At 42.0% G+C, this 22,578-nt stretch overlaps 1 protein-coding gene across 1 annotated transcript; it reads left to right on the forward strand.

Annotated features, from left to right (window-relative positions):
* Window positions 1-1,713: 1,713 nt before the first annotated feature.
* LOC121584503 (PHD finger protein 19) lies at window positions 1,714-22,288 on the forward strand. The gene is made up of 15 exons (XM_041900408.2): window positions 1,714-1,857; window positions 3,032-3,255; window positions 3,794-3,875; window positions 4,456-4,551; window positions 6,866-6,960; window positions 7,238-7,386; window positions 7,520-7,615; window positions 7,844-7,912; window positions 8,482-8,602; window positions 8,743-8,810; window positions 9,125-9,271; window positions 10,498-10,564; window positions 16,253-16,338; window positions 17,303-17,398; window positions 19,601-22,288. Exons 2-15 carry the CDS (start codon window positions 3,067-3,069, stop codon window positions 19,941-19,943), a joined length of 1,704 nt encoding a protein of 567 aa, XP_041756342.1. The 5' UTR covers window positions 1,714-1,857; window positions 3,032-3,066; the 3' UTR covers window positions 19,944-22,288.
* Window positions 22,289-22,578: the final 290 nt, after the last annotated feature.

Consider the following 22,578-nt stretch of genomic DNA (forward strand, 5'->3'; position numbering starts at 1 on the left):
GGAGGGGTGGGGGATGGGGGGGACGGACGGACGGACGGGGGGATTACAATAGGGACTAAGGAATGCGTTGGTTTTCACACCAACCTTATGTTATGTTGAGGACACTTTTAGGGTTCAGAGAGCTAGATATTTTTTTTTGCTTTACATATAAATATATATTTAATCTATTCTTTAGAAGAAGAAAAAAAATTCTGAAATATCATTGTATGGTTGTACTTGTTCCTCAGACTGTTGTTATTCAACCTTCTGAGTATTTACGAGGGTGTATCATTTTCAGAAATAATTTCAAGACAATCATTGGGTTTTTGTTACGGCTAACTAGATATTATAATATTGTTTTAAAAAATAACAGTGAATTAATGAGCTGAATAAAGATAAAATAAAAACACTGAATTGTATCAACCACCCATTATGTTAATATATGCCATTTAACAGATGCTTTTATCCAAAGCAATTTACAGACATGCGTGCATACATTTTACATATGGCTGGTGCCAGGAATCGAATCCACTACCCTAGCATTACAAGTGCCATGCTCCATCAACTGAGCTACAAAAGACCACCATGTTCTTTATGCTGTTTTTGGAAAATGTTGGTTCAGTAAGACATGGCACCAAACGCTCTCAGGTGACATTTTGGAGATTTTGATGTTACACATTGAATAAAATTGGATGCCCTCTGTAAGCTACGTGGTTACCATTCTCAAAACTGTCCATGCAGTTGCATGTAGGCTAATTACAACAACATTACAATGTGTTTGATTAGTTGCATTTAGAGTGCCTCAAACGTTTAACATTTAAGATAATTGTAAAAGTCTTACAAGTGTATAGCAGTACTTACAAATATTATATAGCAGTGACATTATAGCAGAACAGATTTTAAAAAAATAGAATTAACCAAATAATTGTCCCCTAAAATCATCTGCTAAATGACATCTAAACTGATCCCAGAGATTTCCTCTCAGCATAGTTCCATAAACAAAATCCTCATAAACAGACAGCAGCGCTGTGGAAGTAAACAGAGAGCCTTCATATAAATGGATCTCTATGGATTTCATTCTTTTTTTATTTGCTTAAGAGTAAGCTCAAATAAACAGGGCAGAATCCGCAATCTGACGTCAGTGCTAGTATATCAAATTCTAGATTCTCAAGGAATTTGATTACTGGAACATATTCATGTAATGTTGTGTGTGTTATTCATTACATACAAAAACATTAATGCATTCAGTCATGCAACATACATGTTACATACACATGTACAGGCATTTCAAAATCCTAATTCTTTACAAAAATGTACAAATAAATTATGAGTCTTATGATGATGACATTTATGATGATGATAACGATGATGATGAAGATAATGATGACATATGATGATGGTGTGATGATGAGTAGGGTAGCACAGCTAGTAATACAGTGTTGTGTAATAATCAGTAGTAGTGGTAGGCTGTATTACCAAAGATACTACTATCATTGATAATGATATGGATATTATCATAATAACTAAAAGTGCTTGAAAATACATCTGTTTAAAAATGCAAAATAAGGAAAAACAATTTTTTTTTAGAGTTGGAAAACGTTTAAGGCTCACTAGAAGAAGCTAAATAAATGTTCCTCCGCAGCTAGTGAGCGAAATGTTGAACTTCCTGTATAAAGATGATGATGTGATTATGTTAATTACATAAGGAAAACGTAAATTGATTCGCGGGAAAAAATGAAAAATGGCGACTTGCATAGTTTGAACTTTAGCGCCTGTACACATATTGCAAGAATAGACAACTCCTAGCGAATGGAACGTTACTCAACAGCAGCAACATTATTTCGAGCATTGATCCTGGATTGGAAGTTTATCAAGGCGGTAAGAGAAGTCCAGATACATTATTACAGCTAAATGACAGCTCACTGAATTGGATGTCATTTTTGCACCTCGTCCTACTTTTAATGTCGCAAACTATTGTTATAACGTGCTCAATCTCATCCTTCGGGTATTCATAGATTACATTTAGCAAGCTAAACTAAAAGTTCCATGCCTAAATGCATATGCGATACACTACCCAGGGGCAAGCAACAGATTCGTTTCATTGGTTTGACAGTTGCAGTTTAGCTGGCTAACTAGCAGTTATAGCTAGTTAGCTACCAAGCTGTATGGCTGATATAACAACTATAAAATGTTTAGACAGCAGACTAGCTAGCAATTAGAGTTTTGTGAGAAGACATGCAGTTGAGGAGAGGCAAAAGTGTCCGATCAGGTTTGCAAAATAAAATACTTTTAAACAATTTATGTTGGCAATATGCCCATCTTATTGACGGGACATAATTTTGCCAATCAACTAGTCAGTAATCAGTTTGATAAGTTACATTCGAGAGTCGTTACAGTTTGATAGCCTACTAGCTAACTGTTACAAACTTGCCATGCCACTTTTTAATGCTTGTGCACGACCAGTTTGGCTCGCGCAAGTGCTGCAATCTGCGACTGCGTTGACAAGTCAAATTCAAATGTGATAGTTGGCTGAGGTTTAAAATAACTTCGTCAGACCTGTAGGCTATGCTGTGATCTACACGCAGTACAAAATCCAGATTGAGTCATCAGACATCAGCCTACATCAGAACAGGGGTGGGGTGTTAAAACAAATATGTTGAAGGAATGGATTTCATTACATTTACATTTTAGTCATTTAGCAGATGCTCTTATCCAGAGCGACTTACAGTTAGTGAGTGCATACATTTTCATACTGGCCCCCCGTGAGAAACGAACCCACAACCCTGGCGTTGCAAGCGCAATGCTCTACCAACTGAGCTACATGGGGCCCTTTCATGATGTATTATTCTTGTATTATTCTTCAGGAAATGCATCTTATGACACCTTAACAACGGTTTCTGTCTACAGTGTGTGCATGTAAATACATTTGATTTAAAAAATAAAATAAAAAAGTGACACAACAATGTTCAACCTCCACCACCTCCATAATGTTGTGATCATGAGGACATACAGTTGCTACCTCAATGACAATGTAAAGCCCCGATTCTCCTAGGAATAGTAGTAGTGTGTGGACAGCCCAGCTGCAGCATGTTGCAGTCAGCCTACAGAGATGACTTCTGCAGTGTGGAGCAGGAAGAGGTGCTGGAGGCCAAGCGTTTACCCCAGAAGAGAGGGAGGGGGTGGAGCTTCACAGACCTGGAAAGCAGCGTGACCGTGGGCCAGTATGTACTGTGCCGCTGGTCTGATGGCCTATACTACCTGGGGAAGATCCAGAGAGTAAGTCCCCAACACAACAGGACAATGTTTTATCAGTCAAATACTATAGTATACTGCCACTCAATGGTTTGGACTCATTTTATTTACATAGCAATGAGTACATTCTTAGAAAAAAAGGTGCTATCTAGAACCTAAAAGGGTTCTTCGGCTGTCCCCATAGGAAAACCCTTTGAATAACCCTTTTTGGTTCCCTGGTAAAACCCTTTTGGTTCCAGGTAGAACCTTTTTGGGTTTCATGTAGAACCCTTTCCACAGAGGGTTCTACATGGAACCCAAAAGGGTTCTATTTGGAATCCAAAAGGGTTCTCCTATGGGGACAACCGGAGAACCCCTTTAGAACCCTTTTTTCTAAGAGTGTACTGCCCAAATACTGCTCTGGAATATTCACACAAATATGGTGGTTTCTCTGTAGATTTTAGGCACCACAGCAGTCATTTGTGTTTTATGAAAAATCTAATGTAACACACTATTATTGGAATAAAACTGTAATAAACAATTTTCCTCCCACCTCATACTATCTGTTTTCACTTCATTCAAGGTGAGTACCTCCAAGCAGAGCTGCTTTGTCACTTTTGAAGATAATTCAAAATTCTGGGTTCTCTGGAAAGACATCCAACATGGTGAGTGAAGAGAGACTGGAATATTCATGTTGTTGTTGTTGTCTCAGTGTAGAATAAAAAACGTGTGAATTGGTTTAACTGTCAAACTTACATCCTCAATAAATTTATGATCTACACCAGACAGGTTCAACATCTCAAAAGCTCTCTCTAAAAGCCATTACAAATGTGTAGTCCACTTTGAACAGTATTACATAACATCCTAACTGGAAATCATTACAGTTTTGTACAGTAGCTCCCTGGACCCTCATGAAGCTCCTTTATTCCGGGAAACATATTCCTCAACACTTTCAATTGGCTTCCTATTACTTAGCCGACACTTGTACTATACAGTAGGCCACTTAAATGTATATTTAGACACTTCCCTATTCCCTAATGGACTTGGCTGTCCTTCAAACTCTTCAACTGTCTAAATGACACTTTTCTCTGAAAGGGCCAATTTATGTCAGTAATGCCTCGCAGATTACTCTTAATTGAATATCTTGTATGTTCTTTTGACATGCTGACATCATGTAGGATGTAGCTGAAGTATAATCATCATTGAATGTACCCAAATGCTATTCTTCTCTCCCAAAACATGCAGCTGGAGTTCCGGGGGAGGAGCCGAAATGCTCAGTCTGTTCCGAAATGGTGCTGGTGTCCGACAATGAGATCCTGATATGTGGAAAATGTGGAATAGGTGAGTCACTGTAGAGTCTGACGACCCTTAAAGGAGGATGTGCCCTTATATACAGTCGTGGTCAAAAGTTTTGACAATGACACAAGTATTGGTCTTCACAAAGTTTGCTGCTTCAGTGTTTTTAGATATTTTTGTCAGACATTACTATGGTATACTGAAGTATAATTACAAGCATTCCATAAGTGTCAAAGGCTTTTATTTACAATTACATTAAGTTTATGCGAAGAGTCAATATTTGCAGTGTTGACCCTTCTTTTTCAAGACCTCTGCAATCCGCCCTGGCATGCTGTCAATTAACTTCTGGGCCACATCCTGACTGATGGCAGCCAATTCTTGCATAATCAATGCTTGGAATTTGTCAGAATTTGTGGGTTTTTGTTTGTCCACCTGCCTCTTGAGGATTGACCACAAGTTCTCAATGGGATTAAGGTCTGGGGAGTTTCCTGGCCATGGACCCAAAATGTCGATGTTTTGTTCCCCGAGCCACTTAGTTATCACTTTTGCCTTATGGCAAGGTGCTCCATCATGCTGGAAAAGGCATTGTTCGTCACCAAACTGTTCTTGGATGGTTGGGAGAAGTTGCTCTCCGAGGATGTGTTGGTACCATTCTTTATTCATGGCTGTGTTCTTAGGCAAAATTGTGAGTGAGCCTACTCCCTTGGCTGAGAAGCAACCCCACACATGAATGGTCTCAGGATGCTTTACTGTTGGCATGACACAGGACTGATGGTTGCGCTCACCTTGTCTTCTCCGGACAAGCATTTTTCCAGATGCCCCAAACAATCGGAAAGGGGATTCATCAGAGAAAATGACGTTACCCCAGTCCTCAGCAGTCCAATCCCTGTACCTTTGACACCAGGCCATCCTCCAAAAGTATTTGCCTCACTGTGCGTGCAGATGCACTCACACCTGCCTGCTGCCATTCCTGAGCAAGCTCTGCACTGGTGGTGCCCTGATCCCGCAGCTGAATCAACTTTAGGAGACGGTCCTGGCGCTTGCTGGACTTTCTTGGGCGCCCTGAAGCCTTCTTCACAACAATTGAACCTCTCTCCTTGAAGTTCTTGATGATCCGATAAATGGTTGATTTAGGCGCAATCTTACTAGCAGCAATATCCTTGCCTGTGAAGCCCTTTTTGTGCAAAGTAATGATGACGGCACGTGTTTCCTTGCAGGTAACCATGGTTAACAAATGAAGAACAATGATTTCAAGCACCACCCTCTTTTTAAAACTTCCAGTCTGTTATTCTAACTCAATCAGCATGACAGAATGATCTCCAGCCTTGTCCTCGTCAACACTCTCACCTGTGTTAACGAGAGAATCACTGACATGATGTCAGCTGGTCCTTTTGTGGCAGGGCTGAAATGCAGTGGACATGTTTTTGGGGGATTAAGTAAATTTTCATGGCAAAGAGGGACTTTGCAATTAATTGCAATTCATCTGATCACTCTTCATAACATTCTGGAGTATATATAAATTGCCATCATAAAAACTGAGGCAGCAGACTTTGTGAAAATTAGTATTTGTGTCATTCTCAAAACATTTGAGCACGACTATACAAGTGGATGCCAGTTCTTTACAGATTGTGGTTAAGTGGGAGGAGATCTCATTGTATACAGGGCTCTATTTGCTTCTATATTTACTTCCACAACTTTCTGCATTTTAATGCCTTTGACAGTGTAACTCTAAGAGCATAAACTGTATATTTGAACTGTGGTAAATGGACTGGAACAACATACAGAACTGAAGATGGGCACATCTGTAACGTAACTACATGTCATCTGCTAAAGGTCATTGAATCTCTGAAAGTGAAACAGTGAAAATGTTCAGTTGGACAAAGTGCACAGAAAGCCTCTGTGACTCATAACATCATTTAAACCCTGTGTACGTTAAACTAAGTACTTTCCATGGGTGTCTGTCTTAAAGAGACAGGTCCCATCTGAGATCTACAATTTTGTCCATGACAAGGACATGTATTAGGGTGGGGCCATAGTAACAGTTGTGCAGGGTCCTGTCCCCAGGCTGTAGTGTCTCGTCGGTTTTGTTTCTACTTGGCTCTTAATTAAAGTAATTTATTGCTTTGGGAGTCCACTCTCTGGCTTCCCAACATTTGCTGATCAAAAAAGCTGGACAGGATTAAAAGCTTCTAGAGTTGGCTGGATGCCCCCTCCAGATAAACATAACACATTGCTGTGGCTCAAAGTATGGCCGGCAGTAGCACTGTTTCATGAATCCGTCAATTCATTAAATTATTTATCGGGTTTGAGATTATCCAATGCAAGCATTATGTTTTCATTGTTGTCCTCTTTCTGCCAGGTTACCACCAGCAGTGTCACATGCCACAGGTGGAGAGCTCAATGGATTTGTCACCATGGTTTTGCAGGAGATGCATCTTTGTTTTAGCTGTGCGGGTGAGTATTATTGAAAGAACAAGCTGCTCTTCAATTGAGCAAGAAAAACTAAAATAACTGTAATATAATTTGTATTATGACTGTTTGTCTAGGGTAGTGTTCAACAGGGAGAAAACATTTTGAAATGGAGTGAAATGGGGAGGCACTGCCTGAACACGTCCAATAAGAACACTGAGTTTTGTTTTCTGTTACCAAAACGTTTTGCTACGATGTGTCCTATTGAACACTGTCCTATAATGCCTAACCATGTTGACGTGGCTGTTTCTCCTCATCACAGAAAGGGGGAGCTCTCAAAAAGGGGCCCATAGCAAAAGCACTGCAGGCCATGAAGCAGGTGCTTACCTACAACCCAGAAGAGCTGGAGTGGGATTCTCAGCACCACACAAATCACCAACAGTGTTATTGCTACTGTGGAGGACCTGGGGAGTGAGTGTGCTGGCTAGACACTGTAGCATAGCATTTACATATCCACTCTATTAGAAAGCAGCTCGATTTGATTCAGATACATGTTGCTCATTCAGTAACTACTACTTTTCACTAATGGCTGCTCTCCTTCCAGGTGGTACTTGAAGATGCTGCAGTGTTTTCGGTGTGAACAGTGGTTCCATGAGGCCTGTATCCAGTGCCTACAGGAGTCCATGATGTTTGGAGATAGGTGTGTGGAATTGTTATCAAACATAATAGGTTTTTAATTCTGGGGGTTCCCACGGTCAGGGCAAATCCTGGGAAGTCAGGGGAAATAATTATAGTCTGGAAAGTGATAGACATGTCATGGAAGCCGAGGGTATAGCCATATGACCGAGGACCACTATTGATTTTTGATTTCCCCTAGAGGCATATGACCTGTGCTTTCTCCTCTGATCGCTCTTCCTTTCTCTTTCAGGTTTTACTTGTTCATCTGTTCCGTGTGTAATAAAGGAGTGGAGTACATCAAGCGCCTGGCCCTCCGATGGTAAATGGATACTATACTCTTCCTATCTACCTCTGAGGCTCACTCTGAGACTCCAGATGGGATACTTTAATTTAGAATACAAAAGGCATTGGTGTCCTATAGTACAGTAGGTAGAGGATGTGTGGAATGATTGTGCTCTTGTGCTTATGACAATGTCCTAGTGTAAACATACAGTCAGTCATACAGTATTGCATTGTGTTACTGTTAATACATACCGGGGTGCTGTGAACAATTTAGGCAGCACAATATCTGATTAAGAGGACTACGTTTACACATCTCGCTAAACCCAATTCCCTATCTGCTAACTCATATGGATGTATAATTGAGAATTGTATTATATATGAATGCAACGGAATCCATCATCATCATCCCTTATTATCTGATATCTGATATTATACATGTGAATGAATGCTGCTGGTGAGGAAAACCGGTTCCGCACTCAATCACTCTAGTACATTTCAATCTGTTCTCATCTTTAGATTTTGTTGAACGTACATACCTTTTCTCCCTCTCATTTAATCTCTGTGCGTTGAGCTTAGCTCATCAATTGTCCCTGGTTTCTTATCCAGGGTGGATGTGGTGCACTTGGCACTTTACAACCTGGGAGTCCAGAGTAAGAAGAAGTACTTTGAGCTGGAGGAGATCCTCAACTTTGTCAGCAACAACTGGGAGCATTTCCAGTTGGGCAAGGTTAGAAACGCCAAATGAAATCCTGTCTGAATTCTGAATAGGAATCCGGATAGGAAGTTCAGATTAATGCAGTCTCGTGAAAAACAGATCATATTTTTAAAGCTATTTGCATCGGACTGACATTATGATATTCCCCACAGCTCTCGAATACTCCTCCAACAGAAAGAGGCCAATATCTCCTTGATGCTCTGAACAACTACAAGAGCAAGTAAGACATCTCTCTCTGTTATATATACAGTAGATAAAGTGTAAAACTGTAAATGCTAGGTTTAACAAAACTAGGTACTACAACAACTGCATACATGTACTGCAACAATATTATACTGTATCAGCCAATGTATTTTTCATGTGCTATTAACAATAGTATAGTATGGCCCCCAACATTCAGTAAGTTGTTAAATGTTTGTTCTGGTCATACAGTATTTGTTACAACAAACATGTTACTTGGCCGAAGGTGTATTTGTTGACATCACACCCCCTTCACCAGACCATGACCTTCTCACCTCCTCCGTATTTCTCCAGGTTTCTCTGTGGGAAGGAGATCAAGAAGAGGAAATGCATCTTCCGCCTGAGGACCCGCGTTCCCCCCAACCCTCCCTCCAAACTCTTCCCCGAGAGGGCCCAGAATGAGGGATGTCGAGGACGAAAAAAAGGCGCAGGCAGGAACAGGTATTTCACGCCGTAGTGATGTGCTGATATTTTGGTTTTCCGGGAAAAAGCTGGATATACTGTATTTCAATGAGGTTTCTGCTAACTTGCTACAAGACCTCTCTTGGCTCAGTCAGAAAGTGTTGATCAATGTTAAATGATAATGTAAATGTTATGTTTCCTAGGACCTCCCACCATTAATTTACCCCTAACAGAGAACAAATATTTAAAGATGAAAGTTCTAATTTAGTGGTAATGGCTGTGTAATAGTTCTACTTGAAGAATTACTGAATGATATTAGGCTGTGTCAGATTGTCACCTAGGAATCACTGAATGATATTAGGATGTGTCAAACTGTCACCCAGGAATCACTGAATGATATTAGGCTGTGTCAAACTGTCCCCTAGTAATCACCGAATGATATTAGGATGTGTCAAACTGTCACCCAGGAATCACTGAATGATATTAGGCTGTGTCAAATTGTCACCTAGGAATCACTGAATGATATTAGGCTGTGTCAAATTGTCACCCAGGAATCACTGAATGATATTAGGCTGTGTCAAACTGTCACCCAGGAATCACTGAATGATATTAGGCTGTGTCAAACTGTCACCCAGGAATCACTGAATGATATTAGGCTGTGTCAAACTGTCACCCAGGAATCACTGAATGATATTAGGCTGTGTCAAATTGTCACCCAGGAATCACTGAATGATATTAGGCTGTCAAATTGTCACCCAGGAATCACTGAATGATATTAGGCTGTGTCAAATTGTCACCCAGGAATCACTGAATGATATTAGGCTGTGTCAAACTGTCACCCAGGAATCACTGAATGATATTAGGCTGTGTCAAACTGTCACCCAGGAATCACTGAATGATATTAGGCTGTGTCAAACTGTCACCCAGGAATCACTGAATGATATTAGGCTGTGTCAAATTGTCACCCAGGAATCACTGAATGATATTAGGCTGTGTCAAACTGTCACCCAGGAATCACTGAATGATATTAGGCTGTGTCAAACTGTCACCCAGGAATCACTGAATGATATTAGGCTGTGTCAAACTGTCACCCAGGAATCACTGAATGATATTAGGCTGTGTCAAACTGTCACCCAGGAATCACTGAATGATATTAGGCTGTGTCAAACTGTCACCCAGGAATCACTGAATGATATTAGGCTGTGTCAAATTGTCACCTAGGACTCATATTGTGTGATTAGAAAGTGAAAGTTGTCTCTTCTCAGCTCTCTCCCTGCAGAGAAGAGGAGGAAGAAAAGATCAAAATGGCTACTGGAGGACGCCATCCCCAATGTGAGTTCTCTGACTGTCACAAGATCCTCCCTCAAAACATCGAACTCTAGTCGTGCCAACCAGCTTTCTGCTGTTTCACCCAGCCTGAACGTTGAACAAATCCCTGCTGCAGTTGTTCTCTCCTACCTCTGATGATTATCAACGTTGCTGGAATTCCTCCCTCCTCCTCCTCCTCCTCCTCCTCCTCCTCCTCCTCCTCCTCCTCCTTCTTCTCCTCCTCTTCCTCCTCTTCCTCTTCCTTCTCAGCCTTCTCTTTCTCATCTTCCTCCTCCTCTTCCTCCTCTTCCTCATCTTCCTCCTCCTTCTCCTCCTCCTCTTCCTCCTCTTCCTCCTCATCTTCCTCCTCTTTCTCATCCTCCTCCTTATCTTCATCCTCCTTCTTTTCCTCCTCCTTCTCTTCCTCCTCATCTTCCTCCTCCTTCTCATCTTCCTCCTCCTTCTCATCCTCCTCCTCTTTCTCTTCCTCCTCTTCCTCATCTTTCTCCTCCTTATCCTCCTCCTCTTCCTCCTCTTCCTCATCTTCCTCCTCTTCCTCCTACTTCTTATCCTCCTCTTCCTCCTCCTCATCTTCCTCCTCCTTCTCATCCTCCTCCTCCTCTTCCTCCTCCTCATCTTCCTCCCCTTCCTCCTCCTCCTCCATTTGTCTGTGCTCTTCTTGTTTCCCTCCATGTCAGACCACTGTCCCTGTTTTAAAAGTCTATCTCCTGTCCGCCATGTACCATGAAGTCCTTGTGTGTCATTGCTCCCATCCCTCTCTCTCCACGGTTCTACTCAAAGGGGATTACTTACAGTTGGCCTTTGAGGCATTTTACTGACAAATCCCTCTGAGCAGTGCTGTGTCTGTCTGGTCCCCAGGCACATTCTGCTCTAACAACAAACCTCTGACATTTCCTAGTAATAAAGCTAATACTGCCAGGCTGGAAGGAGGAAGGTGCACAGATGAAAATATAGACAGAGCATATAATGGCATATAGCATATAGACAGTGTATAGACAGTGTATAGACAGCATATATACAGCATATAAACAGTGTATAGACAGTATATAGACAGCATATAGACAGTGTATAGACAGCATATAGACAGTGTATAGACAGCGTATAGACAGTGTATAGACAGCATATAGCATATAGACAGTGTATAGACAGCATATAGACAGCATATAGCATATAGACAGTGTATAGACAGCATATAGCATATAGACAGTGTATAGACAGCATATAGACAGTGTATAGACAGCGTATAGACAGCATATGGACAGTGTATAGACAGCATATAGACAGTATATAGACAGCATATAGCATATAGACAGTGTATAGACAGCATATAGACAGTGTATAGACAGCATATAGACAGTGTATAGACAGCGTATAGACAGCGTATAGACAGTGTATAGACAGCATATAGACTGCGTATAGACAGCATATACACAGTGTATAGACAGCATATAGACAGTGTATAGACAGCATATAGACAGTGTATAGGCAGCATATAGACAGTGTATAGACAGCATATAGACAGCGTATAGACCGCATATAGAAAGCGTATAGACAGCATATAGACAGCGTATAGACAGCATATAGCATATAGACAGCATATAGACAGTGTATAGACAGCATATAGACAGTGTATAGACAGCATATAGACAGTGTATAGACAGCATATAGACAGTGTATAGACAGCATATAGCATATAAACAGTGTATAGACAGCATATAGACAGCATATAGACAGTGTATAGACAGCATATAGATAGTGTATAGACAGCATATAGCATATAGACAGTGTATAGACAGCATATAGCATATAGACAGTGTATAGACAGCATATAGACAGTGTATAGACAGCATATAGGCAGTGTATAGACAGCATATAGACAGTGTATATACAGCATATAGACAGTGTATAGACAGCATATAGACAGTGTATAGACAGCATATAGACAGCGTATAGACAGTGTATAGACAACATATAGACAGCATATAGACAGTGTATAGACAGCATATAGACAGTGTATAGACAGCATATAGACAGTGTATAGACAGCATATAGCATATAGACAGTGTATAGACAGCATATAGACAGTGTATAGACAGTGTATAGACAGCATATAGACAGTGTATAGACAGCATATAGACAGTGTATAGACAGCGTATAGACAGTGTATAGACAGTGTATAGACAGCATATAGACAGTGTATAGACAGCATATAGGCAGTGTATAGACAGCATATAGACAGTGTATAGACAGCATATAGACAGTGTATAGACAGCATATAGACAGTGTATAGACAGCATATAGACAGTGTATAGACAGCGTATAGACAGCATAAAGACAGTGTATAGACAGCGTATAGACAGCATATAGAAAGCGTATAGACAGCATATAGACAGCATATAGACAGCGTATAGACAGCATATAGCATATAGACAGCATATAGACAGTGTATAGACAGCATATAGACAGTGTATAGACAGCATATAGACAGTGTATAGACAACATATAGACAGTGTATAGACAGCATATAGACAGTGTATAGACAGCATATAGACAGTGTATAGACAGCATATAGACAGTGTATAGACAGCATATAGACAGCGTATAGACAGCATATAGACAGTGTATAGACAGCATATAGCGTATAGACAGCATATAGACAGTGTATAGACAGTGTATAGACAGCATATAGACAGTGTATAGACAGCGTATAGACAGCATATAGACAGTGTATAGACAGCATATAGACAGCGTATAGACAGCATATAGACAGTGTATAGACAGCATATAGACAGTGTATAGACAGCATATTTACATTTACATTTTAGTCATTTAGCAGACGCTCTTATCCAGAGCGACTTACAGGAGCAATTAGGGTTAAGTGCCTTGCTCAAGGGCACATTTACGTCATTTAGCAGACGCTCTTATCCAGAGCGACTTACAAATTGGTGCATTCACCCTATAGCCAGTGGGATAACCACTTTACAATTTTTTTTAAATTTTTTGTATTTTTTTTTTTTTTTAGGGGGGGGTAGAAGGATTACTTTATCCTATCCCAGGTATTCCTTAAAGAGGTGGGGCTTCAAATGTCTCCGGAAGGTGGTGAGTGACTCCGCTGTCCTGGCGTCGTGAGGGAGCTTGTTCCACCATTGGGGTGCCAGAGCAGTGAACAGTTTTGACTGGGCTGAGCGGGAACTATGCTTCCGCAGAGGAAGGGGAGCCAGCAGGCCAGAGGTGGATGAACGCAATGCCCTCGTTTGGGTGTAGGGACTGATCAGAGCCTGAAGGTACGGAGGTGCCGTTCCCCTCACTGCTCCATAGGCAAGCACCATGGTCTTGTAACGGATGCGAGCTTCAACTGGAAGCCAGTGGAGTGTGCGGAGGAGGGGGGTGACGTGAGAGAACTTGGGAAGGTTGAACACCAGACGGGCTGCGGCATTCTGGATGAGTTGTAGGGGTTTAATGGCACAGGCAGGGAGCCCAGCCAACAGCGAGTTGCAGTAATCCAGACGGGAGATGACAAGTGCCTGGATTAGGACCTGTGCCGCTTCCTGTGTAAGGCAGGGTCGTACTCTCGAATGTTGTAGAGCATGAACCTGCAGGATCGGGTCACCGCCTTGATGTTAGCGGAGAACGACAGGGTGTTGTCCAGGGTCACGCCAAGGCTCTTCGCACTCTGGGAGGAGGACACAACAGAGTTGTCAACCGTGATGGCGAGATCATGGAACGGGCAGTCCTTCCCCGGGAGGAAGAGCAGCTCCGTCTTGCCAGGGTTCAGCTTGAGGTGGTGATCCGTCATCCATACTGATATGTCTGCCAGACATGCAGAGATGCGATTCGCCACCTGGTTATCAGAAGGGGGAAAGGAGAAGATTAGTTGTGTATCGTCAGCGTAGCAATGATAGGAGAGGCCATGTGAGGATATGACAGAGCCAAGTGACTTGGTGTATAGGGAGAAAAGGAGAGGGCCTAGAACTGAGCCCTGGGGGACACCAGTGGTGAGAGCACGTGGTGCGGAGACAGCTTCTCGCCACGCCACTTGGTAGGAGCGACCGGTCAGGTAGGACGCAATCCAGGAGTGCGCCGCGCCGGAGATGCCCAGCTCGGAGAGGGTGGAGAGGAGGATCTGATGGTTCACAGTATCAAAGGCAGCAGACAGGTCTAGAAGGACAAGAGCAGAGGAGAGAGAGTTAGCTTTAGCAGTGCGGGAGAGCCTCCGTGACACAGAGAAGAGCAGTCTCAGTTGAATGACCAGTCCTGAAACCTGACTGGTTTGGATCAAGAAGGTCATTCTGAGAGAGATAGCAAGAGAGTTGGCTAAAGACGGCACGCTCAATAGTTTTGGAAAGAAAAGAAAGAAGGGATACTGGTCTGTAGTTGTTGACATCAGTGGGATCGAGTGTTGGTTTTTTTGAGAAGGGGTGCAACTCTCGCTCTCTTGAAGACGGAAGGGACATAGCCAGCGGTCAAGGATGAGTTGATCAGCGAGGTGAGGTAGGGGAGAAGGTCACCGGAGATGGTCTGGAGAAGAGAGGAGGGGATGGGGTCAAGCGGGCAGGTTGTTGGGCGGCCTGCAGTCACTAGTCGCAAGATTTTATCTGGAGAGAGAGGGGAGAAAGAAGTCAAAGCATAGGGTAGGGCAGTGTGAGCAGGACCAGCAGTGTCATTAGACTATAGCATATAGACAGTGTATAGACAGCATATATACAGTGTATAGACAGCATATAAACAGTGTATAGACAGCATATAGACAATATATAGACAGTGTATAGACAGTGTATAGACAGCGTATAGACAGCATATAGACAGTGTATAAACAGCGTATAGACAGCATATAGCATATAGACAGTGTATAGACAGTGTATAGACAGCACATAGACAGCGTATAGACAGCATATAGACAGTGTATAGACAGCATATAGACAGCGTATAGACAGCATTTAGCATAGAGACAGCATATAGACAGTGTATAGACAGCGTATAGACAGCATATAGATAGTGTATAGACAGCATATAGACAGCGTATAGACAGCATATAGACAGTGTATAGACAGCATATAGACATTGTATAGACAGCATATAGCATATAGACAGTGTATAGACAGCATATAGACAGTGTATAGACAGTATATAGACAGCATATAGACAGTGTATAGACATTGTATAGACAGCATATAGCATATAGACAGTATATAGACAGTGTATAGACAGCGTATAGACAGTGTATAGACAGCATATAGACAGAGTATAGACAGTGTATAGACAGCATATAGACAGTGTATAGACAGCATATAGACAGTGTATAGACAGCATATAGACAACATATAGACAGCATATAGACAGCGATTAGACAGCATATAGACAGTGTATAGACAGCATATAGACAGCGTATAGACAGCATATAGACAGCAAATAGACAGTGTATAGACAGCAAATAGACAGCGTATAGACAGCATATAGACAGCAAATAGAGTGTATAGACAGCATATATACAGTGTATAGACAGTATATAGACAGTGTATAGACAGCATATAGACAGTGTATAGACAGCGTATAGACAGCATATAGACAGTGTATAGACAGTACTGATGAGGACAAGGATAATGATGATGTGAGCAATGTTTATGACAATAGTTGATACCAACAGTGTGTGTGTTGTGTGTGGTGTGTGTTGTGTGATGATTTGTTGTGTAGAATGACCTGACCTCCACTTGGAGCACCAACCATCACATGGCCAACATCTTTGACTTCACCATGGACGAGTTACAAAGCCTCAAAAGGTAAATGGTGTGGATGTTAAGGGCCAGTTTCCCGGACACAGATTAAGCCTAGTCCTGGATTAAGAAGCATGTTCAATGGAGTTTCTCTTCATTAATCTGTGTCTGGGAAACCAGCTCTAAGAGTGTAAGTTGGAAGACTTTTGTCTGGAAATTGACCTACAGTACACAATGATGCTAATTTCCAATGAAGCTGCAAACATTTGAAATTGACTTCATTGCCTTCGATTGAGTGCAGTTATTTTCTGGGGCCTAACAATCTACCCCCATTTACACGTATTCCCCTTTGAAAGACACCATTCTTTTCTTTCAGTCTTTGTTTGGTCACCACTCTGATGATTTTCATCAAAGTGCCGAACAAAGTGATTTAATTACATTTTCCTGTAAAGGTTATCATCTCTCCAACAGCGCTGAATAATAAATGAAAGAAAGGCAAACACTTTGGGGAATGTTGACAATCAACAGAGCTTTCTTAGAGGAGAATCAATAGATGGGGACTAGCTGGTGCAACTCCAAAAAAGGGACTAACCCTGTTGGAACGTGAGAAGTGGAATAGGCTCATAGCTCTGTAGAGCCTGAACTGAGCTGGAGGATGAGAACAGCTAATGATGATTCTGTGAGAGTAGACTTTGAAGCAGTACATTAACGTCCTTCTGTTAGCTAGATGTAGTACTTTCACTCACTCACACACACACAGACACACCTTTAGCATGCAGGCTCTTGTATTATGGGCTCAGAACAGTGACTTGGAATTTGCAGTCACAGGGTGAGGGTGAGGAGCCATAGTAATAGAAGTCGATTTTCCTTAGTGAGGTTTGGAATAAAAAGAACAAAAATAAGACCATCAATGTTAGAGCTATTCTGTCCTGTCCGGGGCCCCATCATTCTCTGATTAGCACCTCTGAATGCAAGCACCATAATTCCAGCGTTTGAATGGATCTTGTTGTTGTTGTTGTTTACTCCTCAGCACCAGCTCAGGACGGACCTTCAGTCTGGACCTGGACTCCACAGATGCGGCTAGTACCACAGGATCTGCCACCACCAGTGTCTCATATGACCTCAGGTACAGTACTATAGTCACTATGACCTCAGGTACAGTACTATAGTCACTATGACCTCAGGTACAGTACTATAGTCACTATGACCTCAGGTACAGTACTATAGTCACTATGACCTCAGGTACAATACTATAGTCACCAAATCTTTTGTTGTTAGAAAAGGTAACTCTCACACACGTTACCTGTGCACCATAATGAATAGAATTGTTGAGCCGTAAGTACCACATATGAGAGTATGGTGGTGTGCATGTTAATATTAGTCCTTAAAGATTTCTTATCACTTTGCCCAAAGTGCAAGAGACTATAGGTAGCTACTGAGATGAGTGCAACACCATTCAAGAGCCTGCTTGACTGTAGTCCAGGGCCCTTATCCACAAAGTGTCTCAGAATAGGAGTGCTGATCTAGGATCAGGTTCCCCCTGTCTACTGTATGTAATCTTATTCATTATGATCTAAAAGGCCAAACTGATTCTGGTGAATACGGACCCAGGTGTTGGAGTCAAAGCGGACTTCCAGGTGAACCAGCAGGTTGCAGGATGGTGACACTACTTAGCACAGGGCTTGTTAGGGAGGACAAGTGATGATCAGTCTCCCTCCCTTTTCTCCCCAGCTGTCTCTCACTCATTTCTTCCTTTAGTTTACTTGGCTCCACCGTGTGTAGTGTGGTGCAAACCGATCGAAACGACCCCCGACTCTAAACGCTGCAGCCCAGGCTGTCAGATGAGCTTTTCTCTCTGCCTTTCCAAGCTCTTGAACATGTTCCTATGTGAGAAGTTGAGGAGAGACAACCGTGTTTAACATCACACAAGAAGAAGTATGATGTGAGGTCTTGGACAATTTAATGCAGTTGGCTCCTGTACATCTTCCATTATTTGCTTAAAGTCATCTTGGTTGGAACTAAGCAATGGAGTGACTAAACACTCACTATATCCACATTCACAAACCCACCATTGTTTGAACATTGTGAACCCCCCCACCCCCCTTTCTGGGAACACCCCTGGGCTCTCTAACTGACTGGCTTTATTCTGCGACATTCTCAGTTCTGGCTCCTCCTCTCACAAGAAGGGGGGCTCTGAAGTTTGACATTCAGAGTGTGTTGACATTTGATGGTAGGTATTTTTTCAAACTTTATTTTCCCTCTTTGCCGTTACTGTGTTTAGTTGCATGGCAGAAACTCCTACTGATGGGGGTGACCGTGGTGCTTCTGACATCTCCTGTGGCTCTGAGAGAGGGGACTGATTGTTATGATAATGTTTAGACTGATGTAACTGCTCTGCCGTCTCCACGCTAGTGCTCTGCGTTCACACACACTCACACAGACACACACACACACACACACACGCACTGTCCTAGGAGATGAGAGCAGTGCCCAGAGGTGCGTGTGTGTGGCTAGAGACGGGCCACATCATTTCATGTCACTATCCCCTATTCCCCCGCTACCTCCGATATTTCATCCCTCTGCTTTAGTCTCTGTTTATTTTTAAATGTGGCTTCTGCTCATTAAAATCCTTGTGCGATACTCTAGAGAGGCCATGTGGGGGAAATAAGAGGCGCGTGGTGTGTTTGTGGAGACAGAGTGATTCCGTGGGGCGACAGAGAGCTTGTGCCCCCGCTGTGCCCTCCTCTCTCACTGTGGTTCAGATCAAAGATGCCAGTTTAGTATCTCCCTCTCTCACTGGCTCCCGTTGGCCAGGATGTGTCAATGGAATAAGATGTTGAGTTAACTCCGAGATGACAGTCACCTTGGTATCGGAAAAGAGGACGTCATCTGATTTGGGAATCCACCTCTCTAAGCCTAGTGTCATTTAATAGCCTAGAAAAGTTTCCATCTATTTGCAGTCTTCTTCAGACTGTTTTTAAGGGGGAAGTATAAAAGCAGCACCCACGTCATAGGGCATGAAAACCACAGAGAGTGAAAGATTATATACCGGACCACAGCTACCCCTGGTGGCTGATCCAAGTCATGTTTGTAATCGGAGTGGGTGTCCAATGTCCAGTTGACTTTTTTGTTGTTGTTGACTCCACAAAGGTATGTCTGGTGGCACAGCAAAGCACAACAAAGTAGTCAATTCAGGAAACTGTTGTTGCTTTTGTTTCAATAGGTTGCTGATATTAGGGTCAAACAGACTGAAAGAGGATGGACTTGTCCAATAAGAAATGCTCATGTTGCTGCATGCCCTAATGAATATTTTTCTAACCCGTTGCAGGAAGAATGTTGGCAGCCGTAAGAGGAAGCTGCCCACCTCTAACTACACGGTGCTGGCCACTAAGAAGGAGGTGGTGGAGAGTGAGCTGAGCCCCATGGAGCAGAGCCTGCCGGGAGAGGAGGCCGCCTCCGCGATGCTGGACAACGCCATCGACAGCCACACCTTCGACAGCATCAGCGAGGACGACTCGTCCCTCTCTCACCTCAAGTCCTCCATCACCAACTACTTTGGAGCGGCGGGGCGGCTCACCTGTGGAGAAAAGTACCAGGTGCTGGCCCGCCGGGTCACTCCGGAGGGGAAGGTGCAGTATCTGGTAGAGTGGGAGGGCACCACGCCCTACTGACCTGGCCGACCAGACGCCCTACTGACCTGGCCGACCAGACGCCCTACTGACCTGGCCGACCAGACGGCCTACTGACCTGGCCGACCAGACGGCCTACTGACCTGGCCGACCAGACGGCCTACTGACCTGGCCGACCAGACGGCCAGACTAGCTGTCTGCAGTTAGGAGGTGTTGCGGAGAAGGGGGGGAGTAAAAGGCAAGATCGGCCTAGCAAGGCCTACCTAGTTGTACTCATTGAATTGTTTCATGTTGCTTTCTCTTGCGCTACAGTGCTATTTCAGTATATAATATGACGAGTAAAAATGGGTGTTCTCTTCCACCATAGCTAAGGTTTTTATTATTTCATTTGTAATTCAACCGGAAAACAGCAAGCATTGAACAGAAACGTAAAGATTGAGTACGTTTTTTATAGGTACGTTGTCTGTTGAACCAATTTGGTAGCGTCCTCTCAAGCATCTTCAACAGTAACACAGCCTGAAAAACAGTCCCACTGGGCACAGACGTCAATTCAACTTCTATTCTACGTTGGTTCCACGTCATTTCATTGAAATTACATGGAAACAACGTTGATTCAACCAATGTGTGCCCATTGGGGTGTGCTTTGGTCTTAACTGGATGATAGTTTGAGTAGAAGATTTGTGATGGTACTGTAAAGGTAATGTGAGATATGGCTCAGGGGTCCAAGAAATAACAATACCACTGATTCTAAAGGATGGCAGTAAAACTGCTGAAAGAGCACTGCTAAAATGGGCTGGCAGTCCCTAAACTAAATTCAGACAACTTCCAATAATATTCTGCTCTAATAATAGTTTTTCAGTGTTTTTTTTTAACCTTCTGTTTTGAATTGTTTCTCTTTAACAGCCATATGCCATCTCTAAGCCACATTTAACTTGTAGCAAGTTATACCTTTGTCAACGTTGTGCCTCTCCACTGATCATTGAAACCGCAGTTTAAGAGCTTTATTTAGTACTGTAATGCCAAGTTTTAGTACAAATACACGTTTTTTTATGAATGTTATCAGTAAACAGTCGGTTTATACTTGGTCCTTTCATTTTCAAATGTGTTTACAGACAGTTTTACAGGATGGTTAGGGGGACAAGAGACCAAGGCAAATACTACAAGCATTTCTGATAGTGTTCCTGGTTTTCCGTTTACCTCTAGCAGTTTATGCTGACATAGGTAGTTTGACTTAGGTAGATGCAAAACTGTTGTATTTTCTGGAAATTCAAGGTAGAGGATGGATAACTTATTTTAACATAGTACTTTTAGACACTGTAAGATCTTTTTTGACATTTGAAATCTAGAAAGTTAGAATGAGAATATTCCTTTAGTCATGGACTTTAAGGGGGGGTCTTGGTCTATGCTCTTACAATATCCAAAGATGTCTTTATATATTACTCTCCCACCTATAGATATTTCTGTGTTTCCTCAAGACATATATTTGTTTTGTGCCAGACTGTTAGATTCTTTCCACTGACAGTGAAACCTGGGGTTGTGTTCATTAGGGCACTCAGTGAAAAAAAGAGAAAATAATTCAGCGAAAACAAAAAATAGCATTTAGGCCTACTTATTCAACAAGTCCAGGTAATCCCTCCCGGTTTCATTTTGTTTTCTTCTGATTGTGCCTGATGAACATAATACAGAAAATCTTTCGACTTTGATAAATATGATTTGATTTCAATACGTCAGTACATCATGAAAGATAAATGACGCTTTCCTATTAACATTTATGTTAATGCACATCACTCCCTTTACGTCATTGCACTATTGACACATATCTTAAACTATGCAAGTATGTTTTTTCAATTGAATAACCAAATATTATTTACAATATAGTTTTAATTGATTATTATGTAAATTTGTGATCAGAAGTCACATGCTATATATGCGTTATATTATTAATAAGCAAAGTTTTAAGGTACTTGCAACCGTTTATGCACTTACTTTCCTTCAAATTACAGTATGACTGTATTCACTCTAAAACAAACAGTTTATATTATGAGTAGATTCATAATATCTATCCGATGGAGTTTCCATTTAATATATTTTATGGATGATTCTTGAATAGTGACACGTCAACGGTAAACTGTGTGCAGCATAAAAGTTTGACTTTTGATTTCTAGTTGTATTTTAAATCAAATAAAATGCATGTTTAAACATTAATGACTGTACAATAGTTGTTTTACCATGTTACATGCCCAGAGCTGTGTATATAGAGAACTTCCTGTGTACTGTACATTTCCCCCTATTTCCTATGCTTGTTAGAAATGTTAACTGTTACATCTCTCAGCGGGCATTATGCATCCTTATTTGTCATTCATTAAACTTTATTTGGTCATTTTCGAGATGTTTCGAGTTTTTATTAGTCTTACTGTATGTACAGGATACACATGGTAAACACCGTCCAACGAAACGCTTACTTGCAGGTTCCTTCTGGACAATGCAACACCAATAAGAAATAATAAAAGATAAGAATACAAACAAAGTAAATGGCCCAGTAGAATACAGATTTTAGCATAAGTGTATGGTATAGGAAGGCACAATTATTTGGGGAAAGGGATTGGGGGGCAAGTGTTTACATTGTGCAGTATTTAGCAATTATAATCAGGAGTCTGGTAGCAGCAGTTGTGATGTG

This window comes from Coregonus clupeaformis, chromosome 16, assembly GCF_020615455.1.
Source record: "Coregonus clupeaformis isolate EN_2021a chromosome 16, ASM2061545v1, whole genome shotgun sequence".
In the NCBI taxonomy this organism is placed as follows: Eukaryota; Metazoa; Chordata; class Actinopteri; order Salmoniformes; family Salmonidae; genus Coregonus; species Coregonus clupeaformis.

What these genes read in the sequence shown, in the direction of transcription:
- LOC121584503 (XM_041900408.2), top strand. Translation starts at nt 3,067, where the DNA reads ATGTTGCAGTCAGCCTACAGAGATGACTTCTGCAGTGTGGAGCAGGAA. An exon ending in ACCTGGGGAAGATCCAGAGA is followed by an intron (nt 3,256 to 3,793) that starts GTAAGTCCCCAA and finishes ACTTCATTCAAG; the next exon opens with GTGAGTACCTCCAAGCAGAG. An exon ending in TCTTTGTTTTAGCTGTGCGG is followed by an intron (nt 6,961 to 7,237) that starts GTGAGTATTATT and finishes TCCTCATCACAG; the next exon opens with AAAGGGGGAGCTCTCAAAAA.